Source organism: Perissodus microlepis, chromosome 1, assembly GCF_051167445.1.
Source record: "Perissodus microlepis isolate ML-2025 ecotype Zambia chromosome 1, ASM5116744v1, whole genome shotgun sequence".
Classification (NCBI taxonomy): Eukaryota; Metazoa; Chordata; class Actinopteri; order Cichliformes; family Cichlidae; genus Perissodus; species Perissodus microlepis.
Genome location: NC_140461.1, coordinates 11,554,757 through 11,580,400, shown reverse-complemented (window position 1 = coordinate 11,580,400; position 25,644 = coordinate 11,554,757). Strand labels below are relative to the sequence as shown.

Genomic DNA, 25,644 nt, shown 5'->3' with positions numbered 1-25,644 from the left:
ACATTTGAATCCCTTTTCTCTTTTGCTCTGAGGCGCGGGGGAAAAATATCAACAAGTCGATGAACATCATTTACAGATATATTGGGTAAATGCCCAAGACATCTATAGAAATGTAAATCGCCGCTTGATTCATTCATTTGCTTAACTTGTTTTGGACCGTAAACCAGGCGCGAATAGGACACCGGAAACAAAGCTCCCCACAGGAGTTTCCGCACCGGAAGTAGCATATGCTAACGTGCACATAGTCAATATGAAACAGGAAAGTACAGCCGTGTAATCCATTTATTTCAACAAAGTAACTGTATTCTAAATACCACCTTTTTAAACGGTACCTGTAACGGAATACAGTTACTCATATTTTGTATTTTAAATACGTAACGGCGGTACATGTATTCCGTTACTCCCCAACACTGCAGCCACAAACATGAATCAATTTTATTGTAATTCGACGTGAAAGACCAACACAGAGTGGTGTACACGTGAGAAGTGGAACGAAAATCATACATGATTCCAAACATTTTTCACAAATAAATAACTGAAAAGTGGGGTGTGCGTAATTATTCAGCCCCCTGTGTCAATACTTTGTAGAACCACCTTTTGCTGCAATTACAGCTGCCAGTCTTTTAGGGTATGTCTCTACCAGCTTTGCACATCTAGAGACTGAAATTCTTGCCCATTCTTCTTTGCAAAACAGCTCCAGCTCCGTCAGATTAGATGGACAGCGTTTATAAACAGCAGTTTTCAGATCTTGCCACAGATTCTCGATTGGATTTAGATCTGGACTTTGACTGGGCCATTCTAACACATGGATATGTTTTGTTTTAAACCATTCCATTGTTGCCCTGGCTTTATGTTTAGGGTCATTGTCCTGCTGGAAGGTGAACCTCCGCCCCAGTCTCAAATCTTTTGCAGACTCCAAGAGGTTTTCTTCCAAGATTGCCCTGTATTTGGCTCCATCCATCTTCCCATCAACTCTGACCACCTTCCCTGTCCCTGCTGAAGAGAAGCACCCCCAGAGCATGATGCTACCACCACCATATTTGACAGTGGGGATGGTGTGTTCAGAGTGATGTGCAGTGTTAGTTTTCCGCCACACATAGTGTTTTGCATTTTGGCCAAAAAGTTCCATTTTGGTCTCATCTGACCAGAGCACCTTCTTCCACATGTTTGCTGTGACCCCACATGGCTTGTGGCAAACTGCAAACGGGACTTCTTATGGTTTTCTGTTAACAATGGCTTTCTTCTTGCCACTCTTCCATAAAGGCCAACTTTGTGCAGTGCACGACTAATAGCTGTCCTATGGACAGATTCCCCCACCTGAGCTGTAGATCTCTGCAGCTCGTCCAGAGTCACCATGGGCCTCTTGGCTGCATTTCTGATCAGCGCTCTCCTTGTTCGGCCTGCGAGTTTAGGTGGACGGCCTTGTCTTGGTAGGTTTACAGTTGTGCCATACTCCTTCCATTTCTGAATGATCGCTTGAACAGTGCTCCTCGGGATGTTCAGGGCTTGGGAAATCTTTTTGTAGCCTAAGTCTGCTTTAAATTTCTCAATAACTTTATCCCTGACCTGTCTGATGTGTTCTTTGGACTTCATGGTGCTGTTGCTCCCAATATTCTCTTAGACAACCTCTGAGGCCGTCACAGAGCAGCTGTATTTGTACTGACATTAGATTACACACAGGTGTACTCTATTTAGTCATTAGCACTCATCAGGCAATGTCTATGGGCAACTGACTGCACTCAGACCAAAGGGGGCTGAATAATTACGCACACCCCACTTTGCAGTTATTTATTTGTAAAAAATGTTTGGAATCATGTATGATTTTCGTTCCACTTCTCACGTGTACACCACTTTGTATCGGTCTTTCACGTGGAATTCCAATAAAATTGATTCATGTTTGTGGCTGTAATGTGACAAAATGTGGAAAAGTTCAAGGGGGCCGAATACTTTTGCAAGCCACTGTATAATCTGCATGATGTTCTGTGTTTGTGCTACTGTTTTTAAAGCTTCGAATTTGGCCTTTGGACTTTTTTTCATCATGTTTTATTATCAGCAACTGTGACTGTATTTATAGAGAATGATTCTGGTTGGTGACACTTGAAGCTTGATCTTTCACTGTCAACTCATTATGTAGGGCAACATTGTGGTGTAGTGCTAAGTACTGTCATCTCACAGCAAGAAGGTTTTTGTTTTAAATCTAGGCTGGAGCCTTTCTATGTAGAATATGCATGTTGTCCCTGTGCTGCTTGGGTTTCCAGTGGGTACTCTGGCTTCATCTTAGAGTTCAAAGACTGGTTTCCAGATAGGCATGTTGTATAAAGCACTTTGAATGCTCAAGTAGACTAGAAAAGTGCGTTATTAGAACCAGTCCATTTACCAATATACAGTCTGTGGCATTAACTGTGGAAGCAACTGTATAAGATGAATGAATCACAAAGAGAAAGAGCTAATTTGTCCATTTACTCGAGCATTAGATCACATTAGACTTAAAGTGAACCATGTCAAATGCTAAAATAAATCAGCATTTGCTCTGCTATCTTTCTCTGAAAACAAATGTGCTGCAGTAATTAGCGGTGATCAGTTGGGTCAGACTGGCTCAGAAACAGATGAGGTTCTCAGTTGCAGTTGTTTTCGTTACCGGCAGGAGGCGATCGGGAGCCATACACGGGAGGAGGGGTACTGCACTCCTTCTCTCCCCAACCACCACCTCTAACCGCACACGCTTGCGCACACAGCCACACACATCTCCATACATCCTGTGCCACACTCCCATGTGACAGTGTGTGTGAGAGAGAGAGATAGTGGAATGGAATGCGATTTAGCTAGAAGGCCAGATAATTAGTGGCTGTTGGAGGAGCGCATGACACACATCTCGGCTGAGAGAGGAGAGCAAGACTGACAGAGGGAGGCACGCAGAGAGGAGGAGAGCAGCGAAATGAGAGGGAGAGGGAGAGAGATGGGTTTTATTTGAATGCCTAATCACTGCCAAGGCAGGGGGAGTCAGTGAAATGATGTGGACTATCATGTGACACGCTACCTGCAATGTTTTCTTTGCACAGTGTCCGTCTTAATTTGTCCTCTTCAACATGAAATTAAAGCCACAATTAGCAAAATGTCACACAAGGACAAATTAAAACATCTGGCATAATCGCCCTACTATTTTGTTCGCGGGTTTAGGTGCATTTCCATTCCTTTTCACTGTTGTGAAATCATTCTAAGTGCAATTCACAACAGTGGTGGTGTTTTAATATACCACAGTGGCTATGATAAATCTACAGCGCCTGTGAGCAATCATGCATGACGACATTTCCACTGAGAGATGCAATTAGATGATGTGTGAGTGTATTTCTGAATGTATGTGTGTGTGAGAGATGGATATGGTCTTCTGTAACTTGAGGTTGGCCCTGACCATAAACGTGTGTGTGAAAGGAAGAGATGAAAGTGCGCTCTTAGTGCCCCTCAGGCATGCCCATAAAGCCGTGCACAAACACAGAAGAGCTCGCGCGCACCACACATTCACGCGGATCTTGACGAAGAATTAAAGCAGTACTCCCGTAGCCTACAATAACATGGGTCCCAATGTGTGTCTGTGTTGCTCCTGGTTCATTATGATATTGCATCATTCTGATGTTTCTTGTTCAGCATGTCCAGTGATCATATCATCAGGCAAATAGCAACCACGAATCACACACACCGGGGCTCTGCCCCCCCCCCCCCCCCCCCCCCCCCCCTTCCTTCCTTCCTTCCATCACACTCAAGGTATCTCTCGTAAGCCTGAATGTGTGTTTGGGGGTATCTTGCGTCCGTGTGTTTGAATGTCGGCTCAATTCTCTCAACCCGGCTCAGTGAGCACAAACACGCACACACAAAGAGAGAGAGAGGGAGTGAGTAAAAGAGAGAGAGTTTTGTATAAGGGAGGGATGGGTATTCTCCAGCCGGGGAGCAGAGCTTCAGTCTCGGCAGCCAGGAGCAACAGCAGCAGCGCTGTCTGTCTCCCCATCAGCGTCACCGCCACCCGCCTGCATCCCATTTTGGACTAGACACCCCGTGCAGTGAAACAGGCTACGGGCACGATCTTGTGTGTGGTTGTGCGAGCGCGCGTGCGCGCTTGTGTGTCATTCCTGGAACAAATAAAACCCACAACGAAGGAGCGAAAGAGGGGGTACAGTCGGTGGCATGGAGCAGAGGTGTGTGCACGTTTCTTCACGGAGGCGCGACTCTGGGCTGTGGTGTCTGACGGACGCAGAGAGATGCTGTGAGCTCTGGTATTAGCAGGCAGCTGCGCACCGAGCCACTCTCTGTTCTCCCTCCCTCCCCTCCCCTCCCCAGCATCGCTGCTCTCTCCTCGCTCCGACCATTCGCTGAAACTGGGGAATCGGCTCCACACGGCTCGTTTTGCACACTATCGCTGGCGTCCTACACGGGGATTTGACACAACCAGGTATGTACAGCGGCGAAGCCCTGTCAGGCGCTCGAGACGTGTTTGCATGGCGTGGGAATCTTGACTGTTTGACTTCATCCTGGATCTTCTTGTTGCTTGCCTCCCCTCTCTCAGTGGCCCTGTCAGTGGACTGATGAAACGTTATTTGAGAATTATGCGAATAGATGGCATCATCTTGATGTAAATAGATGAAAAAAATTAAAATGCAAGGTGTTGATGATACTGTCAATCGTATTGTTGTTTCTGATTCAAACAATGTCGATTCTACAAACGTCCCATTGCTCTCATTCTCACCTTTCCCCATGTTGTTCTGCACAACAGGAACGCATGTGAGCAATGCTGTTGTTTCACACTGAGCAAACGCGATGAGACTGGATCCCGTCATGCCAGCCAAAGAAATGATAATATTTTGATTTATGAGTGGAGACAATCTGTTGTGATGTTGGCTGGTTTCCTGGGGCTGCGGGCAGATATTTCACTGTTGGGAAATAGACTACACAGGTTAGAAGAAAGGAGGCGGAATATAGCTGAGGATGGGCGTGAGGGCAAAATGATTTGAGGATGCACACACCCTCACACGCTCAGCCCCCCCACTAGTGTACTTCGCTCTACTCACATAGCAGCAAATGTGTGCTTGAAAGCAATCATGCACGGAGGCATGCATGGCACACGTGTGTGTGCATACATGGCTGCACACATATGCGCACAGGGATGTACACATCCACATGTGCACTAATCCACACTCAACCATAATCCATAATCATGAGTCTGAAGACATGACGTAACACATGAGCATCTCTCATTTATATGGAGCCCTTTCTGAAGGTTTGCACAAAATATCCCTCAGTGTCAACCAAAAGCTTAAGGGACTAAACAACACACCAGTGTGTAGTAGTAATTGGTTGCAGCATAATAACCTTAAATTGGTATAGCTGAGTTTACATCAGAAGAGGAGCAGTTGTACTATTGTGAGAAATAGGTTAGCATGCCTCTAACTGGCACTCAGTTTTATTAAAAGAGAGTGGCAGAGATTGTACAGAATGTGAGAAATGGAGTGTTTTAGAGTGCTCTGCTGATCAAATGCATTTGGAAAAATGGGGGAAATAGGTCCCTGGATAGTAATGCTGGGCTTGGGGTAGGAATGCCTCAGAGCATAGGGAGTGGGTGTGGCTGAGGTACTCCCCTTTCTCTGGAGGTTTCTCTAGTCTGACTCACAAATGGGAGGGGCTGTAAATCCGGACTATGGGAATACCCCAATTTTGTTTGTTACAGGAGCCAGTGATCTCTGACTAAGCAAGTTCATTAAGAAATTAGTTATTTTTAAAATATGCTGAAGTAGTTGATGAAAAAGACACTCCATTGGAGTAGTTTGAGTCTCAGTGCCTCGCTCAAGTGTCGAGAACTGTATTTGATAATTATATGACCCACTTTTTAAAGACAGACAAAACAAAAATAATTGTATCAAACGTTTCAGTTATATAAAACAAGACTATGTTACATTATGTAACGATATAACAATTCCAGTACACAAACTGAAATAGGCAAGCAGATCAACAATTCCAAGCAGACCAGCAATTCCAAGGAATTGAACCTCTTGATTCCCATCCCTATTCAAAAATGAGACTAAAGGGGGATTTATGCATCTCTCTTAACGCTACACCAAAGGTACGTCATGACATCATAACTTATTGAAACCCTATCGTGCAACCTGACGTGCACTTCGCTAGAACTGTGACCATATGTCACATTAACACAACCTGCAATGACTGTGATTGACCCATTGGGGATCATTGTAGCTTCGTACAAATTTACGGCTCCTTATGTTTCAACTTCCGTTTTTCAAATTGATTTGATCAACTCGAATAGAGAAACTCAGCAACCAACTAGTGTTTCAGTGTTACATTGTAGACTGTGCATAGATTTAATGCAGAAGAATAGGTTAAGCTTGAGGTCCAAAATGTAGAGACAAATAAATTACAGTACAGTATTTGAATATGTAAAAACCTGGTTAAACAGACTCAATATGAGTCTGCTTAAAGAATTGAAATTAGTGGAACACGCGTAAGTAGGATGAGGTAATTTAGTTGTCTCTCATCCTTTTTTTTCTTTATTCTTGCATCATTACGCTCTAATGGGACGATACAAGCGATACCTCGTGGGCATTAGCAAGTTATTTGCACATCAAGTCTAGCTCTGGAAAAGGGCGACTGCTTCATTTGTCAAACCTTAACATGCACATGTCAGGATGCTGGCTCTGTTTACACAAAGGCAGCTCCCTAATTGGTGATCAACACTCATTAAACACTAGTATTCTTTTAGTGTGAAGTGTCCAGACCAAGTGCAGCCACACTGCAGTACAGTGCTTTATGTAAGTGATGGTCCAGTGTTTGCTACAGTAAACAGTAACATATCCCAGATGCCATATTTCATCCAGGATTGTGGCTGCAGCTCAATTTGGTTCATTAAGTGCATTACAAAAATGTGCATCACGAATGCATTGAGGTAATTGGTTTAAGTTAACCAGCAGTCATTTTTAGGTATGTTTTGTGTAGATGGTTGCGTGATAATGTATTATTATGGTTGAATCATTCAGAAAGCTTACACAAAAACATTTTTGTGATGTGATTTAGAAATTAGGCTATCTGTTTGACAGTTTTCAGTATAACGACTGAAAAGGTTGCTTTTTATATGCTATGCAAAACCTTCCTCCTTGAAGCCTAATCTATGTTTGTGTAGCAATGAGAAGTACTTCAAAAGTAGAATTTTTTAGCTGTACTATGGAAATGGACTATGGACTATAGCTGTACTATGTCTGGATAGCTTGAAATTTGTCTCTGTCTAACACTGACAACAGCACAGTAAAATATCTACACTTATTAGCACCCTGTATCTGCAATCCTGCCTGTGCAGGGACAGCCTTCCCTGCTAGGTGTGTATCGCCTGCACGTCTTTGACAAATTCAGCAAAAGTTTGTTTGATCAGACTGAATTACAGTGAAATCTTTAGAAGACCCAGGACTGGTGACTCATTGGGGTAACATAAGAGATGTGCAAGAACTGCTTTATCTCAACAACCATAAAAATCCTGCTTCAGATCCTCAAAAACCTTTGTGCCAATCAAAAAAAAAGAAAAAAAAAGCCAAAAAAACTGTATGTCAGCTATACATAACATCAAAGGAAACTGAAAGGTTTGATGCCAGTGTTAATTCTAAGGAATTATTTGCTCTGAGAAAGACACGTTTGCAGTTTTTATCACTATAGATCATAATCCTCCAATTTTTTCATAATCAAAAATATAATTCTTATATTGTAGCTTCTGGCATGCAAATGTCTAATTCAATCATTCAGCACATTCCCTTCCTTTTATTTCCTCGCATTCCACTCATCATTTCCATCTTACTCTTCTTTCATGCAAACATTTCATTTTGCTCATTATATTGTGCTATTCAAGTGTGTAAAAAATAAACATATTTATTTATAAAAAGTAATTTGTAATCATTTTGGGATGTATCTCTGCGTCCTGATTTGAAATAATTCACTCAATAAGAAAAGAACATGCTTTCCAGTAATATTCTACCGCCCCATGTGACAGTATAATATTATTTTCCCTGTCCTAGTTAGTTTTAAGTGTTAATTTTTGTCTGGCTGAAACATATGCATTAGTAAAGTACAGTGGTTTCTCAGGTTTACTGAACCTTTGTTTGGGCTATCCAATATTCTCTACAATTAGGAGGCAATTAAATAGGAGAGAAGGGGTGTCTGTAACTCAGACCCTTCTTCAAGAATGTGTAAATGAGCCACCTATTTTTCTGTGCACTTTGAAATATAGAAATGCACTCTTTGAATAACAAGCTCTTGTTATGTTGGTCTTTTTCAGTAGTTTAATGGCACCAGATTGGAAACTTAGCACCATCATCAGCACTTGATCTTGCTGGTGTTGCAAGATCTTGCACTGCGGTGCACTCATTCACTTTCATTCATTTAGAGACATGTTGGAAATTCACTTTCATTCACAATTTTCTTTAAGACTGTGTGAGACTTTGCTTTGTTCACAACTCGATTGCCACTCTTATCATGCAGTTATAAGTTTAAAATTCAGAAGATCACTGATCATGAAAGTATTTCAGGCAATCTTGGAACATATTAAAACATTATCTGCTGTGATTCATTTGTTGGGGACAGTTTTAGGTCATGAACCATTGGTTTCAAAAGGCTGCTCTTGGCTGTATGCCATTTTAAAAGAGCTGAGTCATGAACCTCCCAGTATACCAATATATTGTAGTTCTTTTTTACCTTAACATTTTGCCATTCCATACCTGTAAGAGTTTTGACAGTTGGTAAAGATTTTTTTAAAAGCTAAAAGCTTAATGATTTGCGAATACATCAGGACAATTTTTGAAAGATAAATCATCATTTCAATGATATCATACTTTTTAAAAAAAAAATTAACTAGTTAATTGAGTATCTGGTGACCTATTAAGACTGGTTCCACTGCAAGACATTTTCAGAATTATGTAAAGACAAAGAGCCAAACTTCTGGACTCCTTACTTTATACAGTAGTAGCAGAAAAATGTACATGCTGGCATCACATTTCAGTTCTATTTGCTAATGTCTGATCTTTCTTCTGAGGCAAGCAGTAAAAGCTAACTGAGATGCTGTGTTTCACAGCTCATTTAAAGTGAGCATGTCTCTGTGGTCATGAGACTGTAGACACATCAGCTCTAAATCCCAGAACTAATGTGTAGCAGCTGTCAGGTCCTCAGCACAACAAACATCTCTCTTTTGAATCAGTTGACCAGCTTCGCTATATGGAAAATACATACCTCTCATACCCACTCCAAGAAATTGAAGGTTTAACGCTATCAAGCATGATTCAAGGGGCCTCTTTTTCCATGAGCCTAAAATGACTGTTTATAAGCCAGTACATTTTAATATCACTTGAGTACGCCTCCCTCATTTGGTCAAAACATCTCTGATCCATCACAACGTGAACACAAGTCCTGGGGGTGTTCTGTGGTGTCTGGATGTTGGAAACAGATCTTTGAACTTGTACTGTTGCTTTCTTTGATGGGAATTGAATGAGCTGTCCACTTTGTGCAGTCCTTGAGCCATTCCTGAGCAGTTTCTTCAGTGTGGCTGGGTGGTTTGTCATGCTGGGGAAGGTGACTTAACATTTACATAAATGTAAACACCAACTGTTTCCCAGGAATGTTATAATGTTACATTATAATAGGATGATCATTGTTATTCACTTCACCTACCTTCCAGTAGTACTACTTCCATATAGTTAACTCATGTATCAGACCATTCCAATTAAATTAAGGAAATTTGTTTTCTCATCAAATTTTAGCCATTTAACAAGATAAAAAAAAATTTAAAAATTATTTGTCATGGATAGTTTAAGTATGATTTTTTTTTTTGAAATACAATTTATTTTGGTGCTCCCTGTCTCTTTCTCATTTGATTTGTCAGGAAGTCTAGTTTGTGATTTAAGGTGACATCCATATAGAATGGGTGACTAGGTGCTCTGTTGAATTATCAGCAAAACAATGTCTTTAAAGTTAGTTGTTGTTAATGCAGAAATTTAAATATAGACGCAAATTGTCCTTTGTTTTAGTGTTTACTTAAGCAGTTATTTAATTGGTGTATGAAGACAGTTCAGAGGAGAAAATTTGGCTTTACAAATGTTAAAGATCAAAAGATTAAAAAAAAAAAAAAGTGGGGTTCGGCTGTATTTATGTATATCTTAGGAATTTGCGACCCAATTGTAAAACAAATATTCTTTCTTTGTCTTACAGAGAGATGGTCCTTTTCTGGAGGAAGGCCACTGGATTCAAAAGTATTAGTGACTCTCTGCATGGGCTGTGGTTTTAGTGATTGTGAGCTGGGCTCCTACTGTCAAGCACAGGTTGATTGTGCTTGGCTCACTGACGCTGTATTCCCAGCCAACTTCTCCTTTCATTAGATGATAAAAAAAAGTCCACAGGATTGCCATCCATGGTTTCTGCCCTAATCAAAACTATATCAGCCTACATTGAAAAGATTTGCAAAGGAATGTTTACAAAGAAATTGGCAAAACCAATAAAGAAGAAAGAGAGAAGTGAAAATAAAGAGCCTAAATTGACCACTGATTTGCAAGTACACAATCTAACTCTCTCTACCACACTGAAGACTACCGTTAAAAAGATTTCCAAATGCTCTTCAGCACGTAACATTTCGCTCGAGGAAGACGACGGAAAAAACGACTGTTCATCTCTGTCACCCACTTTCAGTTATCGTGTAGCTATAGCAAATGGACTCCCAAAAAGTTCTCTTTTTTTGAATAATAATGAAAGCATCTTTCCCGAGGTTCTTTCGATTGACAGTAGTTACTCTGACTCCTTGAGTGACACAAAACCCATCCGGAGACTGGATGAGCATAAATCGCACACTATGCCAGTAAGACGAAACAGGAAGAGCCTCATCAGTTTGGCTCCCTCGGATGGTAGCTCTGAAGGTGAAAGAGGGGAGCGCTCCAGTCTACACACACTTAGGTTGGGAGCTCTACGCAAGTTAAGAAAATGGAAAAAGAGCCAGGAATGTGTCTCCTCAGACTCCGAGGTGAGCAATTGGAGGAAAACTCTAGGCATTCGGAGCAAATCCTTGGACCGTGCTGGACGGCAACAAAAGAGCTCAACCCTTGAGCCTGGCTCATCCTCAACAGGTTGCATCAGTCAAACACAGGATGTAATGGAAATGATCTTTAAGGAGCTACAGGGGATCAGCCAGATAGAGACAGAACTATCTGAGCTTCGTGGCCATGTCAATGCCCTTAAAAGTTCAATTGATGAGATCTCCAGCAGTGTGGAAGTAGTTCAGAGTGAGATTGAACAGCTTCGCTCTGGATTTGTCCAGTCAAGAAGGGAAACTCGCGATATCCATGACTACATAAAACAAATTAGTCACCAGGCCAATAATTCCACCTTGCGATTCCTCAATGTTCCTGAAGAAAAGTCAGAGAAAACAGAGAGTCTAATTTATAAAATAATAAAAGACAAAATGGGTTTTGTTGACCCTCATAAAACAATTAAAATTGAACTGGCTCATAGATTAGGGCAACAAAGAGAATGTTCTAATGCTAAACCCCGCCCTATTATTGTTATTTTTGCAACACCCCAAGATAGAGATGTAGTCTTAAAAAAGTGCTATAAACTTAAAGGAACTGGCATTACCGTGTCTACTGATAGCTTAACTCATGATGGAAAAGAGAGAAAAGACAAACTGTCATCCTCTCAAACTTATGAAAGCATGGATATAAAGATCTCAGGAAAGGATAAAGTTGTGGAGAGTGATGACTGGGACTCAATGGACAGTGACAAAGAACTGGATGAATTAAGCAGAAATAAATATGCAATGGTGATTTCAAAGCCTGTTCACAAAAGCAAATCAGAGAAGAGGCGGTCCCATGATCATACCCGGTCAGGAGATGAGGCTGGCTACTCAGGCACAGTTCACTATGCTGATGACCCTTACTATGATCCAGAAAAGCATGCAAAGGCTTACTATTCTGATCTGACCCCTGGTTGGCTTTCCCAGAGTGACTACTCCACTCCAAAACTCAGCCGCTCTGAGTCTGACTGCTCAAAACTTTGCCAGTCATACTCAGAAGACTTTTCAGAGAGTCAGTACTTTACACGGGCAAATGGCTGCTCCCTGCTGTCCTCCTCAGATCAGGAACTGTGGCAAAGGAAACAGGAAGACATGGCTTCTTCCTGGTATGCTAGCCCCAGTCATGCTCTTAGCCACGATAATCAAGCTTATGAACATAATGAGGTCGAGACTACGGAAACTATTGACAGCGGAGTTAGCAATGGACTTGTCTGTATGTCAAGGGATAGAAGTCACTACAGTGGCTCTCAGCTTTCTCTGCAAGGTGATCTATCACCGTGGAAAGACTGGCATCATTTGGAGCAGGGTGCTGACTCTGGCTTAGAAGCCTCCATAGAGGTTAGCAGTCCATTTGACCCATCAACAATTCCTGGTTTTCCAGAGAACATCACTAAATGTCAGGAAGTTGATTTACAGTTTGAAGGAGATGAGGAATTTATGATGCTTGACAGGGAATCTTCCCTACCACCAATAACGACCCACATTATTCCTCCTATCACGGAACGTGAGTATGTCAAGTCATCTGCTCGTCAATCTAAGGAACCATGTAAGATTATTTCAAAAGAAAGCACGAAAGTAGCATCTTCCCCTAAAGATTCCCCTAAAGCCACTGCTAAAGTGACACATAAACAAACTAAAGTGGCTACAAAAGAGGACAACTCAAAAATATTGCTAAAGGAAAGTCCTAAGGTATCTGCTAAGGTTTTACCTAAAGTGACCTCTAAAGCAGCTCCTAAAGAGTTGCCTAAAGAGATTTCAAAGTCAGCAGCTAAGGAATCCTCTCAAGCTATCTCTAAAGACAGTCCTAAACTCACTCCTAAAGACACAACAAAGCCCACAGTCAAAGAGGTATCTAAAGTGGCATCTCAGGCACGTCCTAGTGAGATTGTCAAAGTCACTTCTAAAGTGACCACGAAAGATAGCCCCATGTTGACTCCTAAAGAAAGTCCTAAAGAGTCCCCTAAAGAGAGCCCTAAAATAACCCCAATCGACACCCCTGTCTTGACCCCTGTCTCGACTCCTAAAGAGTCCCCTAAGGAATCTCCTAAGGAATCCCCTAAAGTTATTGCTAAAGAACTTCCAAAAGTTGTACCTAAAGAAGGTCTGAAAATTACTCCTAAAGAAGTTACCAAAGAAGCTTCAAAACCTTCCCTAAAAGATGCCCCCAAAGAGGTGCATAAAGTAGCACCTAAGGAAACTGCTAAAATACCAACTAAAGAAATTTTGGGGACTCCAGCTAAAGAGTCCCCAAAAGTAGTCCCAAAAGAGAGCCCTAAAGTGACCCCCAAAGAAACCCCTAAACCAGCCCCAGGAGAAGCTCCTAAAGTAGCACCAATAGTAGCCTCTAAAGAAGTCTCTAAAGATATCCCCAAAACAATTCCTAAAGAAAAATTCCCCGAACTGGATGTTAATCATAGCTTTCACCAGCCCCAGAGTAAGTCTTCATCTATGTACCGTAGCCAGAGTGAGATTCGAACAGAGAAGGTTGAGGAAGTTCCCAAGTCTTGGAGCAGTAGGCTCAGCATAGATCTCAGTGAAAAGTCCTTTGGATTTGGCTTTGGTTCTACCTTACAGAGAGCTAAGTCAGCTCTTGAGGTTGTATGGAAATCTGGGTCTCAGACTACCCCTGCTGCGCCACCTGAGGACACCTCAAACACCTCGTCTTCATTTATGGGGCGATTCCGCACACTATCTGGTTCCACTACCAATAATTCTAGTACTACAGTTGACTCAGATATCCAGAAAGAGCCTGTCTTCTTTAAAGCAGAGGAGGATAAAACAGAAGCCGAGGAACAACCCGTGGACAGTGAGACCCACTATGTTGAAGTAATGGAGCAAGTGCTAGCTAACCTGGAGAACAGAACTAATACTTCTGAGACAGAGGAGCCTGATGAACCTGTTCAGGAGTGTGAGACTTCTCAGGACTATGATGTGTCTGAAGACATTGAAGCCACTCCAGACATTGATGCCCCTCAGGATTTGGAAGCTTCACAAGAGTTGGAAGCCCCAGGTGACAATGAAGCAAGTAAAGAAACATGTGTTCTGGAGTATGATTGTAGTTTGGATGAGCAGTATGATGAAGAGTACAGCGAGGATTATGAAAACCAACTGACTGAGGACACTGCTGAATATGATGCCATGGTAGAATATGTAGATGTAGAAGAACCAGATGAGACAGAGGGAAATGATCTGACAGAGGAGATGGAAGAAGGTGATGAGGAGCTGGAAGAGGTGGCAGAAATAACTGAAGAGGTTGCAGAGGTGGCAGAAAAAGTTGAACAAAAGCAAGAGGATGAAAACAAAAATCTTCCAGAAGAAAAACCAATAGAGGCTCCACCTAAAAAACGTATTCGGCCCACATTTAAGGAGGCAGCGCTGAGGGCCTACAGGAAACAGATGGCCGAACTGGAGCAGCAGATCCTTGCAGGGGGTATGATACTTTTCTTCCTATCATTTGTCACAGTGTTATCTGAATTTTGTTCCACTTTTTTTTTTACATGGCAGGTCTTACATGTGTTGTATGAATTACTAACAAAATACACAAAATCTACATTTATGTGCTCCCCAAAATTTGTCAGTAAAGAAGCAAACAGCAAGTGAACATCAAGTACAGCAGTCAAGTGTCAGGTGATTGTGCATTAATGAATACAGCAACAAAGTTACTGTAAATGTGGTTACAGCTATAGTACCAAATGTTATAACCAACAAAAAAAGGTAAATATAAAAAATAAATAAATTATAAAATATAAAAGCTGAGATGGGCTCCAGTCCCCACGGAATCCTGATAAGGATAAGTGAAAGTGAATGGATGGATAAAAAACAAATCCCAGGAAACAATGAGGAAAACAACAAGGAGTATGGGAAGAAGTAATATACCCGTTTGTTTTCAGTTAATGAACAGCAAAAATAGCACGAATTCTTATTTTTAAACATCAAGAAAGTCTTTGGTGGAAGCCTGAATTGCAGTGAATGTAAATAAATGCATGTATATGATTTACACAGTGCAACCAAGCCCCTGACTTGAAATTAGGTATTGTAATAATGCTACTCTTGCATGAACCTCAGACTTTGATACATTTGGCAAATGTGTTTGAATTGGTTATTTATGTTGTGGTGAAAAACTGAAGGCAGTGAATCTGTTAGGTGGTGGATGGCAGTGTTATGGGTGGCAATGACTTTGAATTCCCATGGCACAGCACTGGATTCTCATGCAGACAGCTGTGGCTTAAGGGATAGTATTTTATTTCTGGTGGGTTGTTATTTATTACCAGACTTTTTAGGAACATAGAATTCTGTTGGTGACCTCCTAAACATACCATCATTTGAAAAAAAGCATGACTGCACTGCTATTTAATGACATTGTGGTGGCAGAGAGTCTAAACAAGTGTAAACATAAAGCTTTTATTTGCTTCTTTTTTTTTCTTTTTTACCAATGAGAAGCTATTAAATGCACTACAATATTTTAAATCATAAATAAAACCATTATACATTATACCAGTAATTGTATTGTTGTTGTATACCTTTGATTCACCACAGTAGTATTTATTCAGAATTCTGTAGGTCTATGACATCCCACTTAAAATTTGGATAGATTCATTGATGGAACAGTCTTCCAGTTGGAGTGAAATAAGACGTAAGGGAATTTCCATGCTTACTTAAAATCAAAAAGCTTTTGACCCACATACGTAACGGTTGTAGTGATGGCGGGCAATCTTAGTTCAGTAATACAGGCTACTCCTTAATGCTGGCTGTGTGACAGATGTGTTCATAAATGTAAATTTAGTTCAAATTAAAATAGATTAACCGGAGATTCCCCTCCTGGCGCAGTATATGGGTCTATGCTTTATACATCACTTATAACATAAACAGGTAATCTTATAACAGGCCAATGCAAACTTAATGAAACATTTACTGGCTATGACTCTGCAGCTTTAGTTTTACACATTGCCTCTTTATGGCTACCAGGCAAAAAGAATTAAGACTTGAACTGAGTGACTGACTTACTGAGTCACTCCTTATTGCTGAATCTCATAGGTGTGAGGTGAGGCATACAGCGAGCTCTAGGCAAGTGTGACAGACTATCCTCACTTTCCACTGGCTTTTTGATTCTTTTTCCATCTTTGATAAATCAGTTAGAGGCCTGGTTCTAGGCAAGGCAAGGCAAGTTTATTTATATAGCACAATTCAACAACAAGGTGAGTCAAAGTGCTTTACAGAGACATTAAAAACAAAAACAAATAAAAAGCATGATTTCAAATTGATAAAAAACAAAAACAAAAACAAAAAAACACAGTAGATAAAATCAGAACAGTAGATAAAATCAGTAGTTAACATTTAAGTTTTGAAATTTAAGCTTAAAAGTGTGGATTTGGTGTTTTATTCAAATGCAGCTGAGAATAGGTGAGTCTTCAACCTGGATTTAAATAAACTGAGTGTTTCAGCTGATCTGAGGCTTTCTGGGAGTTTGTTCCAGATATATGGAGCATAAAAGCTGAATGCAGCTTCTCCGTGTTTGGTTCTGACTCTGGGAACTGATAAAAAACTGGATCCAGATGACCTGAGGGATCTGGAAGGTTCATACTAGGTCAGGAGGTCACTGATGTATTTTGGTCCTAAACCATTCAGAGCTTTATAGACCAGCATCAGAACTTTAAAGTCTATCCTCTGACGGACAGGCAGCCAGTGTAAAGACCTCAGAGCTGGACTGATGTGGTCCACTTTTTTGGTCTTAGTGAGGACTCGAGCAGCAGAGTTCTGAATGAGCTGTAGTTGTCTGACTGATTTTTTAGGTAGACCTGTAAAGATGCTGTTACAGTAATCAAGCCTACTAAAGATGAATGCATGGACTAGTTTTTCCAGGTCCTGTTGAGACATCAGATCTTTTATCCTTGAAATATTCTTGAGGTGATAGTAAGCTGACTTTGTTATTGTCTTAATGTGTTTTTCTAAGTTTAGGTCTGCATCCATCACTACACCCAAATTTCTCACCTGGTTTGTGGTTTTTAGGTGTATAGATTGAAGTTCTCTGGTGACCTGTAATCGTTTTTCTTTGGCACCAAAGACTGTTACTTCAGTTTTGTTTTTGTTTAGCTGGAGAAAATTGTGGCACAAGTCATTAATTTCCTCAATGCATTTACCAAGAGCCTGTACAGGGCCTCGGTCTCCTGGTGACATTGTGATATATATTTGTGTGTCATCTGCATAGCTATGATAGTTTATTTTGTTGTTCTTTATAATCTGTGCCAGTGGGAGCATGTAAATGTTAAACAGAAGGGGTCCCAAGATGGAACCTTGGGGAACTCCACATGTGATACTTGTCTGCTCAAATGTGAAGTTACCTATTGATACAAAGTATTTCCTGTTTTCTAAGTATGTTTTGAACCAGTTTAGTACAGTTCCTGAAAGACCTGCCCAGTTCTCCAGTCGTTTGAGTAATATGTTGTGGTCAACTGTATCGGATGCTGCACTGAGATCCAGTAAAACTAAGACTGACATTTTTCCACTGTCTGTATTCAGACATATGTCATTTAACACTTTGGTCAGAGCGGTTTCAGTGCTGTGGTTCTGTCTAAAACCTGACTGGAAGGCATCATAGCAATTAATCTGTTTTAAGAAGTAATTGAGCTGTTGAGAAACTGCTTTTTCAATGATCTTACTTAAAAATGGGAGATTTGAGATCGGCCTGTAGTTGTTCATTTGTGTCTTGTCAAGAGTGTCCTTTTTCAGTATAGATTTAATTACAGTAGTTTTAGTGGTTCTGGAAACACACCTGACATTAAAGAAAAGTTGACAATCTGTAACAGGTCTGACTCCAAAGTCTTTGAGACCTTTTTGAAAAAACTTGTTGGCAGGACATCTAAACAGCAAGAGGAGGAGTTCAGTTGACCTAAGATGTCCTCCAGGTCTTTGCTGTTAATAGGGTGAAACTGTTTGATGGTGTTTAAACTGTTTTTCGGTGGACACAGTACATATCCTGAATCTGCTGTTGATGTACCAATTGCTTGTCTAATCTTTTGGATTTTTTCTGTGAAGAATTTGGCAAAGTCATTGCAGGCCATGGTCGAATGAAGTTCAGCTGCCACTGACACAGGAGGGTTTGTTAGCCTGTCAACTGTAGAAAATAAGACCCCAGCATTATGACTGTTTTTAGTGATGATGTCAGAGAAGTAGGACCTCCTTGCACTCCTCAGTTGTAAATTGTAATTGTGAAATTTCTCTTTATAGATGTCATAATGCAGCGTTCCCCAACCTTTTTTGCGCCACGGACCGGTTTATGCCCGACAATATTTTCACGGACCGGCCTTTAAGGTGTCGCGGATAAATACAACAAAATAAAACTAGTACTGGTACCGAAAAAAAGAAAATGTATTCATAACACACGTGAAAAGACCCAGGAAAACCGAGTAAACGATAAAAACGATAACAAAATAACGCTGAAAACCGATAAAACCCCCGAAAACTATACATTTCACACCTGAGCCTCAACTCTCGCGGCCCAGTACCAAACGACTCATGGACCGGTACCGGTCCGAGGCCCGGGGGTTGGGGACCGCTGTCATAATGAACCTCTAGGTTTGTTTTTCTCCATCTGCGCTCAGCTTTCCTACACTCTCTTTTTTCATTTTTCACCAGTGTGGAGTTTCTCCATGGAGACTTTTTCCTTCCAGAGATAACCGTCACCTTAATGGGAGCAATAGTGTCCATTACATTTAATATTTTAGCATTGAAGCTATTGACGAGCTCATTGACTGAACCTCTGGATAGGTCAGGTGTTAATGGGAAGACATGGTTAAAGATCTCACTACTCTATTCGGTTATACACCGTTTTGTGATCACTGCTGTTGATATATTTGTGTGGGCTGAAATTTTACTTTCAAAGAAAACACAGTAATGATCAGACAGGCCCACATCAGACACAGTAACCTTTGAAATATCAGGCCCTTGGAGATCAGTAGGTCAAGAGTGTGTCCTCTATTATGTGTGGCCTCTGTTACATGCTGAGTCAGCCCAAAGTTGCCCAGAGTGTTACTCAGGTCTTTAGACCCTTTGTCCTGAGAGTTGTCCACATGGATGTTAAAATCCCCAACAATAATTACACCGTCGAAATCAACACAGATCACAGACAGCAGTTCACTGAGATCATTAAAAAAGTCTGTGCAGTATTTGGGAGGCCTGTAAACATTAAGAAACACAACTCAGCTGTAAAGCCACATATTCAAAAGACTGAAAACTTCCAGGAGATAGCTGCTTACATTGAAATGGTTCATTAAATAAGACAGCAACCCCCCCTCCTGCTCACCCTGGCCTCACTGATAAAACTGTAGTTAGGAGGGGTCGTCTCGATGAGAACAGCTCCACTGTTACTTTGGTCCAACCAAGTTTCAGTTAAAAACATAAAATCAAGGCTGTGCTCAGTGATTAAATCATTAATTAAAAATGTTTTCCCAGCTAAAGATCTAACGTTTAATAAAGCCAACTTAAGTGTTTTAGAGGTATTATTTGTCCCCTCGTGTTTGGGAGCAGTCTGTGGCACACAAGGTATGTTTACTATATTTAAAGATCTTTTAGGGTGCAGCTCTCTGTGTTTTGACCAGGCCACATGTCTCCTTCTGTCACCTAAAAGTACAGAAATTTTAAAACCTTCTATGATGTTTATGTGTTTGTGCTGTTTTGCTTCATTATTCAGGTTTGTTTTGTGACAACCTATCAAAGACTGAAATGTGTAGTGGAAATGTAAGAGAGTGGTAACCACACAGACATGTGAAATTGATTTTTCTTTGCACTCGTTTTCTTTTGGCTGCATATTTTTCCATGCCACAAGCTTTTCGGTTAGTTTATTTATGTGTTTTATAATGATGTTGATCAGAGAATAACATCAATGTGGATATAAATGATAACTATTTATTGCTATAGTAAGTAAGTATCATTAGAAAAAGTCTTTGGTTCCCAGTAGCTGTTTCTGAAATATAGTTAGATGCATAATTTGTTAGGGAAATAGGCATTTTTATAAATTTTGCCCCTTTACACCATCACAGTGGTTTTAAATCAACCAATCAAGATGTGACTAAAGTTTTAATTCAAAATGTTTAACTAAAGTAGTACGTTAACTGTTTAGGAGCAAAAATAATCAGACATTTAGCATGTATTTTCATATAAGACGAGCCCTGATCCATTATTATTCCATGACAAATTAAGCAGAAAAAATATCAGGAGTTGATTGCAAGTGTTTAACTTGTATTTTGTAGCTTTTTACCAGAAATTTTACTATGAGGTCCAAAGACATGCCAGTGAAGGAGGCCATCATTAGGCTAAAAAAAAAAACCCAAAAAACCCAAACAATAATAAACCTATCAGACAGATAGTAAAATCTTCCGTTGAGTGGTCAATCTGGTACATCCTTAAAATGTAGGAATGCATCATCAAAAGGCCTGCAATACTATTGATGATAGTGGTTAAAGTGGTTAATTGCATAATTTTGTCCTTGGTTAAGAAAAACATCTAAAAAGTTAAGATACAATAGACAAAAGAGACTTATTTGGACAGAAGAATACAAGATGAACTTGTACTAGAATGATGGGAAGAGAGAAGTATGGTAAAGGAGAGAAACAGCTAATATTCTGAAGCATTCCACATCATTTTCAGACATAGTGGTGGTGATGTTATAGCATTGGCATGTATTACTGTCAGTGGAATTAGGTTACTAGTGTTTATTGAAGATGTGACTGCTGACAGAAGCAGCAGGACCAATTGTAAAGTGGACAAGGCTTTGCTCAGATTCAGCCACATACTGCAGGGCCGATTGAAGAAAGCTTCACAGTGCAAATGGATAATGATCCAGTGCATACTGCAAAAGTATCCTAAGAGTTTCTCAAGGCAAAGAAATGGGATATTGCTTTATGGTCAAGTCATTCACCTGATTTTAACCCAACTAGGCATGCATCTAAAGGGAGGAAACTCAGCATTTGGTGCAGTCCATGGGTGCTAGACTTTTGGCAGTCGTCAAGTCTTTAAAACAATCCTTGCGTTTAACATTATGTTCATTTGTCCAATTTTTTTTGAACATCTAGTTATTGCTGCACCTTGGTGAAACCCTTTCAATGGAAGCGGAAAATCTGCACTTCAATCATATAGTTGTGTAAAAAGTGTTAATAAAATATTATAACACATAATAGAACGAGCCAAAAATATAATTGCCTGCTCTTTCCGGTGTCATCTAAAACACTATCAGATGTGTTTGGCACCTGAAATGTTACCTCACAGTTTTTTGAAAAATACACACAAATTGTAATTAAAAAAAAATTGTATTATTTTGTGGTGCTTATGGAGAAGGACGCATAGATGCATGCACAATCTATATGCCCCCCACATTTCCTCCCACTCACACGCTCCTACTCCCACCCTCATTAGCTTTATGCCTTCATCTCTTGTAGCTGATATGTGCTCATCATTCTCGTGCTCTGGAGCGTGCTGGCTGGTCTGTGTGGGAGCTGTGAAAGGAGTCTCAGCAGTACTGCCACTCCTGCCAGGCCTGTCTTCAACTGGCTACAGCAGCGTCTGTATTCAGATGCTAATTCACACTCCCAAGGGCATTCTGTAACCAGGTCAGCCTTGCTTGGAATATTTATAGAGGTCTACCGCTACTGAAGTTTGCTGCTTGTTCCTGGGGGAGCAAAGGAGGTAGACCCTCTTTATGCTTAGTTCACCATTTCTCAAGAAAGTGTGGATATGAAAAATGCAGATAAAGGGAATGGAGGGCCTCTCCTGCTGTTGTTTAAAGTGTTATCTTCCAATTCAAAATATTGATTGACTTTGTGTTGTTGCTGGGGGAAAAAATGGATCTAAAGTAAAAGCTTGTTCTCCACAGGTAATGTACACTCCCAACTTTGAGATGCTGCAGTTTTCAGATTAAACACTTAAAGTGTCAATTGGTAACTCCCCACACACGCATCCACCCCATGCAGCCATTGAAAAGACACTTTATGTTTTAAAATGCTCTCTTGTATCAAGCAAACAATGCCAAGGGGTTATCTCTTTTGAACCCTTTTTAGTTGCTGTGCACTATCCATACAAGGTTCAGCTTTACTTTTCTTCTTTACTTTCTTTTTCTTTGCCTCCTCAGACAATACACCTCATATTTTTCATTTATATTTTTCAGTTTCATAATTATTGCCAACGTTTGCCATTGCGTTTGAATTTACTAAAAGCTACTGGAAAATCAATAATGGTTTCCTTTACATGTTTTATCTGTTTGTTTGTTTTGAATGGCTTTCTTTTCTGGTTAAAAATCATACCCTATATCCTTTCATACTTTTTATACTTATAGTTTTTACCCTCTACTTGCCCCAGCGTTGTTCTCTATTAGTATAAGTTACGACAATAGTTGCTGCAATGTCACAAACAAAACTTTGCTTATATATATAGGGGCTGATAACCCATCTTTGCTGATCTTGGTTCACTTCTTCAGAAATTTCTTTTCTATGATATTGTGAATAAGTGAATGAATTCACTGACATTAGCCTGCCACAGCCTCAAAGACGTAGTCATAGTTAGAACAAAAGTGAGAGGAACAGTGGCCGCTAATATTGCTTATATAATATAGCTGATGCTTTTATTCCATATTGGTCATGTGGTATATTTTGAGTGATCAGAGGCACAAGCTCTGAATAGATTGGTTGCACAGGCACTTAAGACATTCATATGTCACTTTGAAATATATTTCACCAGAGCCATTAGGCCAGAACCTCCCACTGGATGCCTTTCTTTTTTTCTAACATGTTTTGTCACTGATTTATTTTCCATAAAGTAATTTCTGAGGTTATTAAACATGGAGCTTTTACTTGACAGCTGATAATATGACATTTTCTTTTCACTTTACTGCATCTGTGTGTGTCCCACCAACCTGAGTGGATTGCCAAATACAACCAGAGTTTTGCTGCCATCTAGCTTGTTTTAGGCTACGTCCACACTAATGCATTTTCATTTGAAAACGCATCGTTTTCTTTCCGTTTTGGCCTCCCGTCCACACTGAGACGGCACTTTCGCTGATGGAGAACACAGGGTTTTGAAAACGCTCTCGAAAACGCATACATTTGGAAACGGTGCTTTCGCGTTGCAGTGTGGACAGCAAAAACGTAGACTTTCTAAAACGATGATGCATGTTAGTTAAACTAAGATAGTGGAGGGCATTATACAGCAGTTGTTTTGTTTGCTCTGAATTTTGACAGCCCTATTAAAGATTAATATCAGTCTGTACATGCTCCAGATAGCTTTTCTTCAAATTCTTTGACTCTCACTTACTTTTGCAACTTTGTACTTTTGTGTTGCTCGCAGCAACAACTCCACCTCATTGTTAGTCCATTTAAAAAACTCAATATTTTGCCACGACGTTTCAAAAAGCCAGAAAGTAAATAAACGGCAGACTAAATTAGGCAGGTTGAATCTTCTTGCGTTTCACGCATGCACAGTACTGGAACGTAAGCGTTTTTCGCTGTTTCAATGTGGACGCACAACTCTTTGAAAATGACTGAAAATGCTAGTGTGGACGTGGACGTGGACGTGGAGTGGACGCGCAGTTTTCAAATCTATCCGGGCTAGTGTGGACATAACCTTAGTTTTCCATCTAACTTTATTTTAACTCTAACTATATTTGTTTTTTCTTCAACACTGTAGTTCAATTACAACAAGCCTTCTTTGATAATTTTGTCTAGCGTACGTTAAATTTAGTCTGTCACGTCTTCACAAGCTTCAGTGAATCCACACAGTAAGTAGGTCCTTGTCACAGCAGCCATTGTGTAAAAAGGAAAACACGGGGATGATATTTAAAATTAATTATGGCCCCATTCTCTTTAGTGTGTAAACCTTTCAGTTTTGGCACCGTACACTAAAAGGTAGGGGGTTAGTTCAAGTATAAGTAGAGTTGCACTTCTAACTATTGGAAAGAATGCTCTGTTAATATACATTTAAGGCAAGTTGCTGGAAGTCATTATTTATTTTTTAGTGCTTATTGCTAACCTTGGGTATCTGAGGCTGATAATAATAAATACACAGTGAAAGATGTAATCAAATCCTACAATAACCTGTGCACACTGCAAGTACTACTCTGGAGCCTGGACTGCAGCTACAACAGGCCCACAGTTTAGGGATGACTTACTGGAACTGGAGGAGCTGGACTGTTTGTCTTGTTTTGCCACCAAATGGAAATATGGGCAATTTTAAGCAATCTGAGCAATTCAGTCTAGCCAGTGCAAACATGCATTTGTCACTATAAAAGTTTGTACTGCAGTAGAGCATTAAGACTTGTCATAGTCATAATAAATTAGGAGTTCTTTAGCGTACATAAATGATTTTTATTTAAATGTTTATAGTTCATAGTTATATGAAATTGAGAAAAGTAGGAACATGGGATTGGTAGGCTTGTTTATATAAATACGTAGAACTGCTACAACTGGTTGGCAGTGAAGGGAGGAGTAAAATATAGTAAGATATTGTGGTCAGCAGTATTGAATGCTGCACTGAGGTCTAACAGGAATAGTGCAGGGATGAGTCCACTGTCAGAGGAAGGTCATTAGTAATGAGTCCTGTTTCTATACTGTGATTAATTCTGAATCCTGACTGAATTTCTTTAAACAAACCCTTCCTTTGCATATGATGAGTTAGCTGTTTCACAGCTACTCTTTCAAATTATTTTTAAATAAAAAGAAAGTTGGTGATTGGTCTGTAATTAGCTAAGACAGCTGGGTGAAGTAAAGGCTTTTAAAGAAATGTATTATTACAACCATCTTAAAAGCCTGTGGTACATAGCCTGATAATATTTAACATTTAATATTGAATCCCTAGTCTAGTAAAAATGAGACCTAGGAGACACATCAATTATTTGGAGGACGTGATTACTGAAGGTAACTGAGGAAGATCAATAGTATTGAAAGTTGTCTGTGAAGGTTCTCAGTCATCCAGGTCATCGTAGTCTAAGGAGCTTGGAAAGAAAAGTGTCTGAACTTCTTTAAGTCGCTTGAAGATGTTTCACCTCTCATCCGAGAAGCTTCTTCAGTTCTAAGGGTCAAATGGTGGAGAGTCCCAGATTTAAACCCTGTGGGGGTATCCCCCCCAACGAGGGACAAAGGACCCCCTGATGATCCTCTACATAATCACATGAGCCAAGGTGTGAAAACGGGTGTGGCTGACAATCAGCCAGGGTTTCGGGTGAGCTCATTGTGAAACCTGGCCCCACCCTACCATGTGATTTCCTGAGGTCAGATGGCCCAGGGTGTGAGTGGGTGTTAAAGCGTCTGGGAAGATATCTCAAAACTGGATTGTAGGTGGCAGACAGTTGGTGTCGTAAACCACCGCCTCTGTTCAAAGATGGTCGCTCACTTGCAGTAAATTGTGTTCTGGTCTGTTGCAGGCTATTAGAAACAAAACCTCAGTTCGTACACAAGTAAAATGTGAATCTCTAAAGCATTAGATTTTATTATTGAACCCAAAATCAGGGTTGAAGTCAGCAGTAAGATGATTGTAAATGATATAGGCTATATGGATCTATTGAAACCAAAAATGTT

At 40.3% G+C, this 25,644-nt stretch overlaps 1 protein-coding gene across 3 annotated transcripts in view; it reads left to right on the top strand.

Moving 5' to 3' along the window:
• The first annotated feature begins 3,911 nt into the window (after positions 1–3,911).
• The window catches only part of unc13c (unc-13 homolog C (C. elegans)), a 115,280-nt gene continuing 93,547 nt past the window's right edge, over positions 3,912–25,644 (top strand). For 2 of the 3 annotated variants that reach the window (XM_084929933.1, XM_084929926.1), the window contains exons 1-2: positions 3,912–4,441; positions 10,240–14,519. In XM_084929933.1, the coding sequence (XP_084786059.1) occupies positions 10,439–14,519 (4,081 nt within the window). In that variant the 5' untranslated portion in view covers positions 3,912–4,441; positions 10,240–10,438. The remainder of the gene's footprint in view (positions 4,442–10,239; positions 14,520–25,644) is intronic. The other variant, XM_084929938.1, reaches the window with a different exon arrangement.